Source organism: Misgurnus anguillicaudatus, chromosome 24 (genome assembly GCF_027580225.2).
Source record: "Misgurnus anguillicaudatus chromosome 24, ASM2758022v2, whole genome shotgun sequence".
Taxonomy (NCBI): Eukaryota; Metazoa; Chordata; class Actinopteri; order Cypriniformes; family Cobitidae; genus Misgurnus; species Misgurnus anguillicaudatus.
Window position 1 is genome coordinate 38,304,914 of NC_073360.2, and position 12,740 is coordinate 38,317,653.

The following is a 12,740-nucleotide window of genomic DNA, read 5'->3' on the forward strand; positions in this document are numbered from 1 at the left end:
TGCATGCATTCACACACCTACCGTAAAACTCCCGTAAAGACGTGATGTATTTGAAGTCCTACATTTGGTAGTTTTTATCCACAGCGTATGAAGTTTGCTAATTATCCCATTTTAGTCTCAGCTTGTCAAAGCATGCATTTATCTCTGTGAACAAATCAGTCCCCATCGTGGTCATTTTCAACGAAGGACTTTAAGATGCAGTCATTGCTGCCAGTTCCTCAGTAATCTTAAAGTCTTTCGTTATTCCACACACAAAGATGTGATGACTGGGCTGTGTCGCGGACATCACAGCTCTCATCCAAAGCCAAAGAGAAAAAGTCCAAATCATCCGCTTTGTTTTGCAGCTAAAGCTCCAGATTTCCTGCAATTCCCTCCACCCTTCTCGTTACACTTTGCCTGGAGAGGGGCACCTTTTCAATGTCCGTGCCCGCTCTGCACCAGTCAACTTCTTGTATTTCTCGACATGTTTAGTCACTTAGTGGCGATTCAAATTGTAATCTTTATACACAACGATCTGTACTCCACAAACTAAGCACACAGCTTCATCTTTAACTAAAGTAAATAAATGCTTAGGAGTCCATGTTTTGTTAAAAACCCGACATTCTCCATCAATCTTTTTTTTACTTGACCTGACATTTTGTGGGCTATCAGCTTCTACGGCAGCATCGCGTTTACACATGTGCTTCAATGCGTGATGGTACGTAAGCACACATGGATACACGTAAACTAAAACAATAGCAGTCGCCTTCAAAAAAAAACAACACACTTGTATTGCGTGTATAGTGAACACTTTTTATGTCTTCCAATTGACCTCACGTGGCCACAACACACAGTGAGTGCTCCCGCCATCTACTGAAAGTTGTTAGGATTGCATAAAATGAATCTTTTTGTGCCAAAATCCTATCTCAAACGCAATGATTGTATAAGTGCAATGATAATGCAATGATATTGTATAAGTGCCCTTCATGAGTATTGCGACAATACAGGCAAATTTCTTTATTCGCTGTGGAGTCAAGAAATGTCTATACATTAAAAGATGAATATGAGACAAAAGTACAGAATGTCACATTTATTTTTTCACCTGTATGAACATACAGAATATACCAACTCAATGGAACAACACATTTGTATTTTAATACTTCTATTTAATGTGGGTATATTGAGACCATTGGTTCAGAAGTGTTAAGTGATGATCTGTGTCCTGATGCATTAATTGTTCACACATGAAAAGGAGAGATTGTGTAGTATCAGTTTGAAGTCTTGCATTTGATGACAACACACATAAGTCAGCATTAAAAGGGTTGTTGTTGGTAAAGCATTTGTGTGTTAAAACATAATCAAAGGTTAATAAAATGTGACATTCTGTACTTTTTATTTTCATCTTACCTATTTGTCTTCACAGCAAACAGAGAAATCTGTCTTTACTGTCCTGATGCAGTTTTGTTTTGTTTGAACTGGGTTTATTCCATCCTGTTGTGAATTAAAAACACTTTTGGGGGCGGTTTCCCGGACAGGGATTAGACTAGTCCTAGACTTAAACACTTTTAAAAGCTCTCCAAACTGAAAACAACTTGCACTGACATATCTTAAAATTCATCAGTGCCCTTTGTTTTACCTCAAAATGCACATAGGTAATGTTTTTAGTAAGGCATGTTTGTTAAAACTAGTTATATTTCCTAATTAAACTAAGGCCTAGTCCTGGATTAAGCTAATCCTGGTCCGGGAAACCGCCCCATATTGTATAAGGGCATGATTAAACCATAACTACCATAGTTTAAAAATGTTTTGGTTTTGTTAAAGCCATTCACATATAGGGATTCCCATGTACCTTCTCCCCCTGCCACCCTGCCAAGACCTCTTGCCACCCCTTTGCCCTCCCCCATGTAAAATTTTCTAGATCGGCCACTGAAAGGGGAAAGCGCTTTTCACACAGGGCTATGTGGATTTAAATTTTGTTTTCCCCGTCATAATAAAAACCTTAATTTAAAAACTGCATGCTTACTTGTGTTATCTTTGATTAATATTTACATTTGTTTGATGATCTGAAACATTAAAGTGTGACAAACATACAAAAAAATCAGGAAGGGGGCCAACCACTGCATGTGGTATGTCTGTGCAGAGCAGTTCACACCTTAAATGCAGTGTTACACAGGATGTCACATCAACAATGACAAAGACCAGAGATAGAACGTATTGGTAGTGCATCTAAATAAGACAAATACTTGCAAGATACTTCTGAACACTGACCTTGTAATCCAGTTAAATCACATTGAAATTAAATTAAAAAAGGCAAATTACATTTTCACTAGCAGTGTTTCACACTCTATTGTCAACCCTCTTGTCATTATTTAAAACATTAAAGGACAAGTTTGGTATTTTACACTTAAAGCCCTGTTTTCAGATTGTTTAGATAGAAGGTTTTGACTGGAATTTGGAGATATGAGGCGGGTCTGAGAATTTTCGGTTTCTGTTGTATCACCCCCCACCCTCACAATGGCTGTATAGGTGCACCGGAACAATCCCTCCCAAAATGCATCAAACCCTCGCCCACAAAGACGCGAAACTCACCGAGTGGTCAGGGGCGTTCACCGACATGCCCACACAAAAATCGCCGCAAAAGATGCCCTCCAACAGGTTTTATCGTAGTTTTTGTCCAACTCCATTGACTTGTATTAGATGTGCTGTGAGGTACGGTATTACTCCGCGCCGGGAACTTTGTTTGTATTCTTGCAATTGTCAAAGGTGGATTATCGCCACCAACTGGGCTGGAGTGACTATTATTCAAACTCTCTGCGGAAGAATGTACGGGTGTGGGAGTTTGGAAAAATAGGTCCACAAGTTTACAACGAATGCTAAAACAGCTGTTGTAAAGCATCTTTTGCAGTGATTTTTGTGTGAGCATATCAATGAACACCCCTGACCACTCGGTGAGTTTCACATCTTTGTAAACGAAAGTTTAATGCATTTTAGGAAGGATTGTTTCAGTGCACCACACCCATTGTGAGGTTGGGGGGTGATACCACAGAAACCGAAAGTTCTCAGGCCAGCATCATATGTCCAAATTTCAGTCAAAACCGTTCAATTTCATCATAAAAAATCTGAAAACAAGGCTTTGAGTGTAAAATACCGAACTTGTCCTTTAAGTTATTGTGACTGTAATGCAGTAGTCTGTGCACTCCAGACTCTTAAGAGCCGTTGCCTAATGAGGATCTGGGTTTGAGTCTGAGCCGGTTCGTGTCCCACAGCCCTCTCTCACCTCATGCTTTCCTGGCATTGCTTTTCTTTTCTATAAAAAGGACAAAAAATACCCTGATTATATCAATGTTTCTTCCTCTTAAAATTCCCAAAAGTTAAGATTACCCATAAGTCGTATTTTAATTTATGCTTGCTCAAAAAATAAGAACTGAAGGGGAGTGTTAACAAGAGCTTCAGCTATTTTGTTTTTTTTGTAAATAGTGTTTTTATAAAGTCAAAGCTCCTTGCCTTGGTTAAAGACTATAAGCCAGAGGTTCTCAACCTTTTCCACTTCAAGGACCACGTTGTCCACAACAATATTGTTGTGGCCTTCCACTTATAATTTCTACCAAATAATATAATACAACTTGACATCCACAGATGTATATTTGTTGTAAAAATAATGTATAGATTTTCTACTTTTTTTATCTGTTTTATATGTTTAGTCTTATTCGGAGTTTTAGTCTTATTTTTAATCATTTTATCCACCAGTTTTAAGAAAAGGCTTGTCATAGACTAAAGCACATCTGCGAGGTGTCTCAACTGAAAATAACTTGCTCGTACAGATTTTAAAATATGCCAGGGCTGTTGATTTGTCTTAAGATACACAGCAGTAATGTATTTTTCTAAGGCATGTTTATAAAAAATGCGGTAACACTTTACAATAAGGTTCATTAGTTAACATTATTTAATGTATTAACTAACATGAAGAAACCATGAGCAATACCTTTGTTACAAAATGTATTAATTTTTGTTATACCACGGGTCTGTTGAATGCTGCATTCTGATTGGCTGAGAAATGTTCTATGTGTGTTGATTATTTTTCTGTAAACCGCACACCTAATTTTTCAGATGTCTTAAAAATAGGCACCAGAGCAATGTTTGTGGTAACCGTGGTATAAGTGGAATAATTGACTCCGGTCCTGTGAATTATTTGAAAATAATGCACACCTGCGGTGTAACGGCACTCCACTTCGCGTCGTGCCGCATTACCACCTTGGTGTGCATTATTTTCTTATAATTCAATGGCCCGTCGTCAATTATTCCTTACTTAATGTTAGAAAATAAAGCTTTTTATTGTTTGTTCACGTTAGTTCACCGTGCATTAACTAATGTTAAAAATATTTTAATAAAGTATTACTAATTGTTGAAATTAACATTAAAAAAGATTAATAAATGCTGTATAAGTGCAGTTCATTATTAGTTCATGTTAACGAAACCTTATTGTAAAGTTTTGCCAAAAATGCTGAAACTTCTTAATTTAACTAAGGCCTAGCCCTGGCTGTCTTTGTCTGTGAAACCAGGTCTAAGTTATCTTAACCCTGAAAGTTTGAGGTCCCCTGGTAGAGAAACAATGCTATAGGCAAATCTTTAAATAGAAACTCACATGACACATCACTGCACCAATCATAATTTAATTCCTTGTAGTGTAGTCTCTATATAGTCTAAGCTTTATTTCCTCTTTATCATCATCAACATACTCAAGAGAAGAAACTACTGCAGCTGTAAACATCTTTGTTATAACAGACACAATGGTAAGATCTCTCTTTAATTTGATATAATGAGTAAACTTTATTATAGGTTCTGAGCTCCACTGGGAACTCTGTATGAATTTAATTTGTTTTTATGTGCCATTATCATAAAGTTCATGTTGCGGATTAAAATTGCAAAAATGCTGGCGAATAGGACACCCAGTTTTCTCAGATCTATCCACAAATAAAAGATTGAAATTTGAAGAAACACTGACCTCAGAAATGTTTCATTGATTAATTAGCCTTTTGGTGCGGTTCAGGATTTTTATTATTACAGCACACAGTGTGTGTCAAATTAGTTTTGTGACATGCTTTCATTCTTAAGAGTCTAAGACCAATGAACAAAACTATGCAGGGTAAAAGAAAGTTGGACCTAGAATAAAATATGAATTCACTTGCAATGAGAAAAGCACAATTTTGATGTTTACCATTATTTAGGTCGAGCACAATGTTTTGTGTCATACTGCGCAACTGCGGTATAGCTGTTTTCTCATCATTACTTTTTTATTTAACTTTAGGCATCTATGGTGGCACTGAGAGGACTCATCCTCATCTGCCTGCTTCAGCTGAGTGTTCAGGTGGATGTGAACAAAGTCGCCCTCGCTAAAATGCTGAAGTATTTCGACGACAAGTATGTCACCATTGTGTAGTTTGTAGTAAAAATGAAAGCATCATATTATTAACAGTAAAAAAAAGCATTTAGAAATTGTTTATTTATGTAAAATGTATAAATGCAATAGAAAGTTGTATATTCTTGAAACAAGAAGAGAAACATTATCTCTTGAAAATGTTTGTAATCATGTTTATGTCTTTTAGTGTTCAACCAAAGCCTGGTGCTCAGTATGCAATAGCGATCCGTCTCACAAAGAACCAGTGCACAGATGAAAAGTTTTCTATAACTTCTGTGTTCAGCAAAGCAGACGCTAAAATAGTAAAAGATACAATTAAGAACGGCCAAACATGTGACGTCTGTACAAGCCCAAAGAATGTAATTGCTGCAAGGCCACAAACAGAAGATCCCAATGACCATTCTGAGTATCGTCTGCTATATCCTGTGGGCAAATCTCCTATGGACAACCTTTTAAAAAATGTAGATAAAAATAGCTGTGTGGTTTTCTATTCTTACAAATCATGTGTGACACAGTGCATTAATGGTGAGAAGAATATTTTGAAGGGCCTTTCAAACTGGAAAAATAAGCAAAAAGGGGGAATAAATGCTTTTGTGTTTCGAACCATCTCAGACACGAATGTAACAAAGGATCTACCAAGTGAATTCCAAAAGATCGATAAGATAGTGTCCCTTTATCAATGTCCTGAAGCTGAACAAATTAACTGTTTTAAATGTCGTGGTCAAAAGACAACCAGTTACTGCCGGACTGTCCCAGATAACACATACTACCAATACATAAATTACTGATACTATAAGCTCAGAACTGTTTTTAAATGCTTTTGCTTTGCTGATCTGAATGCTTTAATTTCATTTAAATCAAAACTGCAGTATATGTATGGAGGTGGAGATTTAGATTTATCTGCCATATTGTGTCTGTTACTTTTGTTGAGAGGTTTTGCTATGTGACTGTAAACTGTAACATCAGTAAACATTTTCTGAATATGAATGAAAAGCAGTGAGCCTTTTCTTTGAACAGGTTGAAAGTCATTTAATGCTGTTTAAAAAGACATTTTAGAGATTATATGGCCTGCTTGCCATGAGACATACTGTAAATATGCATCTTTTGTCAATACCATTAACTTGTGTTACTTAAGAAATCACTATATTCAGATTAGAAATAATCTTCCTTCCCTGAGGGACGGTTTCTCAGACAGGGTTTAGATATCAGTTGTTTTTAAATTAAAGCAGCTCAAACAAAACCCCTGTCCAGGAAACCACCATGTGGTATGAGGAGTTGGACAAATTTTGCTATTCAACACGTCACGCTGGCCTTCTGACTCAAGCCTTCTGACTAAAGTTACTGGGTGTGTTCAACCGCACTGGCCAGCGGCACATGATGTCAAACACTTTCAGATTTTGCTGAGATTAAAGGGCCCATGGCATGAAAATCTGACTTTTTCCATGTTTAAGTCTTATGATTGGGTCTCCAGTGCTTCTATCAACCCAGAAAATGTGAAAAAGATCAACCCAGTAACTTAGTTTTGGTAAACCATTCTCTACAAGGACCTAAAAAAATAGGTGTTTGAAATTTGGCTCTCCTTATGATGTCATAAGGAGCTTTTATTATAATAATGCCACCCCTTAATCTGCGCTATCCAACTACAACACTGCCATTTAGTGCAGAGAAAAGCACAATTGAGTTTTATTTGCAACAAACCACCATCATTGTGATCAGTGTTTGAATATCATCAGCTCATTTGCATTTTAAAGGACACAACAAAAAAACGGCACATTTTTGCACACACCTACAAAGTGGCAACTTTAACATGCTATAATAAATTATTTATATGGTATTTTGAGCTAAAACTTCACATATGGGCTCTGGGTACACCAAAGATTTATTTGACATCTTAAAAAAGTCTTGTGCCATGGCCCCTTTAATGCTATACACCAACGCAGGGCATTGCGTAATGCTACACCAAACGAGTAGCATTGCGTTTCTCGCTCTAGATTACTCGCGGGATTTAACTTTGTGTCATGCAAATTTTCCGCTCGAGTTAAATATTTTCAATTTGCGCGTAGGCGCGTTTCAGGCGAATGGCGCGTGTTTTCGCTGCAATCGCGCCAGAAGACACCAGATACAAAGGATGTTTATGCATGTTTAAAGCAGCCATGAAACGGAAGAAGCGCTTGCCTTATTTTCCCCGTGGTGACGTATATCCGAATGAAACGGCTTTTGAGACGAAATAAGGCAGGGCTGGATTTGAATTTGTCCATCGAGATCTGATTGGATCGTTTGAATTTGGGTCGTGTTGCTAATTGCTTATCGCTGCGATCTTCTCCCGGACCCCGCCCACCTGCCATACTTTTGACCGGAAGTGAAGAGAGATCGTTTTGAGGAGAGAAGGAGATTTGCATTTTTGATTAAAGATTATGAGCACACACGAATTTTTAAAAAAATAATGAAGCTCACAGATAAGTCATTTGTTAATAATACCACAATATTAAGAAAATATATATATAGTTTTTCATTTCAATTTCATTGCGACTTTAAATTTTGTGTGATTCTGAGACTGCCATTAAACATTTGAACAATTTTAGATTATCAGTTATGATATTAATTGTAATATGAACAGAAAACTGAAAAGAACTCGGAAAAATTGTTAACAGTTCACACTCTAGCTTTCTTTCCTCATATTGGTTGTCTTGTTAATTTTTTTATGATTTTCTTATTCCCTTCACTTCTGTTAGTTCCTCGTTTCCTTGTATACCAAACCCTTATATTGTGTCTGGTTTTTTGTTTTTTTTGCATTCCTACTTTATTTCTGATTCTTCTCCTTTGCATGTTTTCTATATTCTATTGCCTGGCTGACTTTTTCCAATCTGGAAAATTATTCTAAATAACATACATTTATATGCTTTATTTTTCATAGGCTTTCATTTAATTTATTAAAAAGTTATATCATTTATATATATATACTGTACATAAACATTGGCATTAAGCTGTGTTAAGGTCTAAAGTTTTTAAGCTATTGAGAATTGAGAAATAAGTTGTAAATTTGGTGGAACAGTTGTTTGAGTTTTACCTGATGAAAGACTGTGGTATTGACTGACTGTGTGTGGTCAACAGTGCCACCTGCAGGCCGGAACAGATACTGTACTTTTTAACAACACGACACAATCAAGAAACTTCGCGGCTGCTGAAACTTAACGGGGTTAATCGCGCGTAAAATAAGATATGAAAACAAATTAGAAGTAATAATAATAATAATAATAAAATGATTACATTTTAGAACTAAAAGTTTTCAATCCTTAGAAGATCATGGGCTTTTGAGTCTAGGAAAGCATAAAACAGGTAATTGTGACAAATGTGTCATGATATGGGACCATCATTTTTTATTATTAACTAATTATTTATCTAAAAGAATCAGGATTAATTAATAATATTTATATTTTGTCTACCACACTTTATTCCATGCTGTTTTCCAGTAGTCTGTCAGCCACCATAGACATTATATACATAGACGCCTCATAGACTGACACTGCTGACGTATCAGCGCGGCCGCCATCTTGGATAGGTACCCAATGCGCCCCGTGCATTTTTATCTACTGAGGAAGATCTATCCTCAACTACAATAATCATAACTCCCCGAAATTTTACCGGATTTTCACACGGTTTGGTTACACGTAAGTAACGTTAGTAACAATGGTAATATTAAAAATGGTAAAATAACCTAAATTATTGTTCAATCTTACTTTTGAAAGGTAATCCCATGGATTACGTTCCATCACGTCATGAGGCGTCTATTTATATAATGTCTATGTCAGCCACCATTAAACTCCAAAATAAACTCTGAATACAATAGGAAGACATGAAACACGAAAATGTGAATATTGTAGTCAGGTGGAAAATTTGGAACATGTTATAATAAAGTGTCCTAAATATGTTAATGTGAGAAGGAGTTTGGTGTCTACCCTATTGAAGAGACAGAAAAAATTGACTTGATAAGCATTTTGGGGGAAATGGAATAAAGGAATTAGATTATTGTTGCAGTATAGGATACAGGACTATTTAAAAGAATGTAGCCTGACCCATACTCCTAATCGGTAGGTGGCGGTAATGCACCTAAAAATTGGTTTGCAACCCGCCAGTAAACCCACAAAAGAAGAAGAAGAATTGTGGTTGGGCCTGTCTATGGGTTGGGCTGATGGCTTCGGGTAAGCGTTGTTACAGTATTGCAGTCAGTGTTTTTATTTGTGATACGATTTGAAAAACCCACCACATTGTGAAATTTTTATCAATTGTAGGTTTTTATATCACGTGAAAGCTGGTTTAAGCCATTTCTAATACTGTTTTATTTCTTTCAGGACTTAATTTTCTGTTTGTGTAATAGCATTATTATAAGTTACATACGCTATTAGCAGTTAAAATTGATAGGTTTATGATATATTTAACGTTATATTATTATCAAACTAGTGTAAAATTATCAATAAAATGTTTACATTTGGTTATAACAAAAAAAAGTTTTTTACTAAGATAGATTATTCACTAAGACGGCTATTTTGGCAAATGTTTATGTGACTTTGTCCGTTTTAAGCCAAAAAGATGTAAACAATACTGGTCCAGAAGCACTTCATGTTTTTTTTAATACTTCACATTTATTTTACATTTTGATTCAGTTAAAAATTTTCTTTTGGTTGTTTTTTATATTAATTAATATTCATATTTTGTTCAGTGTTAAAAACTAAAACAATAAGTGCTTTTGGACCAATGTTCAGTGTCCAATTTTGCTAAATGGTCTGTTGGTGGGTCCAGACCAACAAAGTAAATCATACAGTAAAAAAATCACTTCAAGAATAAAAACATGGCATTGAGTTTTGTTGTAAAAACAAAACTATTTTATATAACCATAGACTTTAGTCCACAGAAAAAAAAATTAAACAATGATGTAAAAAAATGTACAACAATGCACCACACATCGAAATAAACAAGTGGATTATCAGAAGTGAATTATTGGAATTATAGTCAGGACAGAAGCGGTCAAAAGTGGACAAAATAGACAAATTAAAACACCATGCATCCTTTAAATGTGATGTTATGTATTCTCGCCTAAGTGAGGACGTCCTGAGTGCTTTGTGTAGCCTGAAGAGGACCTACTGACCTATTGCTACTCATTTTCTCTCAATCTCATCTGAATTTGTAGCCATTCTGCAAACAAGAGATAAAAATGATCCCTGGTATAGGTGACGTATCATGAATTTACTCTATACCACCTTCATCTTCTTGACTCTATTATCATGTAGAAATGCAATGCACAGCAAAATATAATCACAAATGTGCAATATTAACCATAAAATGTCTGTTCTTTACCAAAGGTAATAGCACAGAGGTTATTCCCAACCCCGAACCCAGGACCAGAGAAGAGTTCCTCCAGTGTAAGTTAATACATAGACTAGATGTCTTGTTATATAATCAAACACTATGCAAAATTCAGCCCATTCTCATGAAATGCATATAAATACCACACAGCTGAAAAGTTGTGCAATACATACGCCAAATTCCAATTTTGTGTGCTTCTGATATGCCAGTCCTTCCCGTTCACTTATTTGGCGCATCTTTTTGCGTTGTTTTATTCATTGGTTTCTCTTTTGGTTAGTTTTTTACCATATCGCTTGGGTTTGGGGTTAGAGCAAGTTTTGTTACATAAAATGACATTATAGCGCAAACCCCAATTCTAACCCAAAATCCAAGCGACCATTGTTTAAAAATGGACAAAACATGAAGAAATCTACATGAAATGACATCCTAAAACAAATCCCCCAAAAAAGAAAAAGAAACCCATGAGTTTTTTTAAAACTATTTTAAAATATAAAAAAAATATTTTTTTGTGAATATGGGAAAGTGACCCATGCTTTTATTATAATAAAAATGTAATAACCAGATTTTGACTACTAGTACAATTGTTAAACAATAGTAGAAAAAAAACATGATTTCACTATAGTAACCTTTTTATATTTGTAGTAAATCGTCAAATTTGTGAAATTATAAATCCTTTAGTTTTCAAGTTAAATTTTTTGAAAACAAAAATGACAGCTGATTCTTTCCTACTTGATGTCAACAATGAAGAACACGTGAATATGTCTCTTGATTTATCATTTTTGTATAGATGCAAATTATTTGTTTTTGTTCCTCAGATTCCCTTCGTCTGACGCCGGATACAAACACGCTGTCTAACCACCTTCGGCTGGAGAGAAACAAAGTGATCGTGTTTACTGACACAGACCAGCAGTATCCTGATAATTCAGAAAGATTTGGTTGTTGTCAGGTGTTGTGTCGAGAGCGCGTGTGTGGACGCTCTTACTGGGAGATTAACTGGAGTGATGCTGTGCATATAGCAGTGTCATATAAAAGCATCCATAGGCAGGAATTAGGTCATGGGAGTGATTTTGGGCGTAATGATCAGTCCTGGAGATTGTACTGCTCTGACTCCAGATTTTCATTTTGTCATAATAACGAATGGACAAATCTCCCTGTAGTGTCCAGTTCTTTCAGAATTGGAGTGTATGTGGATCACAGTGCAGGAATTTTGTCTTTCTACAGCGTCTCTGACACACAAATGACCCTCATCCACAGCATCCACACCACTTTTACTCAACCTCTCTATCCTGGGTTTGCATTGGTTTCCATTCATTCTAAAGTTACGCTCTGTGATCCAACAATATAGATTGTACAGAAATTCAATAAACTGCATTTTATAATAAAATATTTCAATTAGAACTCAGAAGTGTACTCGCATTTACAGGGTTCCCACGGGTTGAAAGTGTGTGAGTCTGGGGGAAAAGAGTTGAAGGCCCTGGGAAGTTTTTGAAAATATACATACATACAGGTCATTATAAGTGCTTGAATCTATTTTATGCAAGAAGTTTTCTGGAAAAAATCCATATTATTCCCTGTAGTGTAGGATAATATCATACAATTCTAGACTTTAAGCAAACGTGCTAAACTGTTCGCTTTAAATGTTTATATCTTCTGTAATGCAAATGTTGATTCATACCAAAATGCTTTTTTGCATAATTATGTTTGACACATGAAAACGGCTCGGGTTACGTATGTAACTGTTGTTCCCTGAGAAAGGAACGAGCTGCTGCGTCTCCCTTGTCATACTTCCTGCATCCCTCTTTGGCAATATTTCAGATAGCAATAAACTTCCTGGCTCCCGCGTCACCCTGTCTTTGTCGTGTAGCCTCACAATTGGTTGAATTTGATATACACATTCAGTCGCACTTACCCTTGGAGGCGTCCCCAAAGTGTCACCACAGTGACGCAGCACGAGTTCCCTCAAAAGAGAACTGTAATAATGTAT

General features: G+C 36.0%; 1 protein-coding gene across 1 annotated transcript; it reads left to right on the forward strand.

The window, feature by feature from the left end:
• The first annotated feature begins 10,468 nt into the window (after positions 1-10,468).
• On the forward strand, positions 10,469-12,154 carry LOC129438636 (stonustoxin subunit beta-like). The gene is made up of 3 exons (XM_073862965.1): positions 10,469-10,620; positions 10,753-10,812; positions 11,572-12,154. The coding sequence occupies exons 1-3, from the start codon at positions 10,605-10,607 to the stop codon at positions 12,099-12,101; spliced, it is 606 nt and encodes a 201-aa protein (XP_073719066.1). The 5' UTR covers positions 10,469-10,604; the 3' UTR covers positions 12,102-12,154.
• The last annotated feature ends 586 nt before the right edge of the window (positions 12,155-12,740 follow it).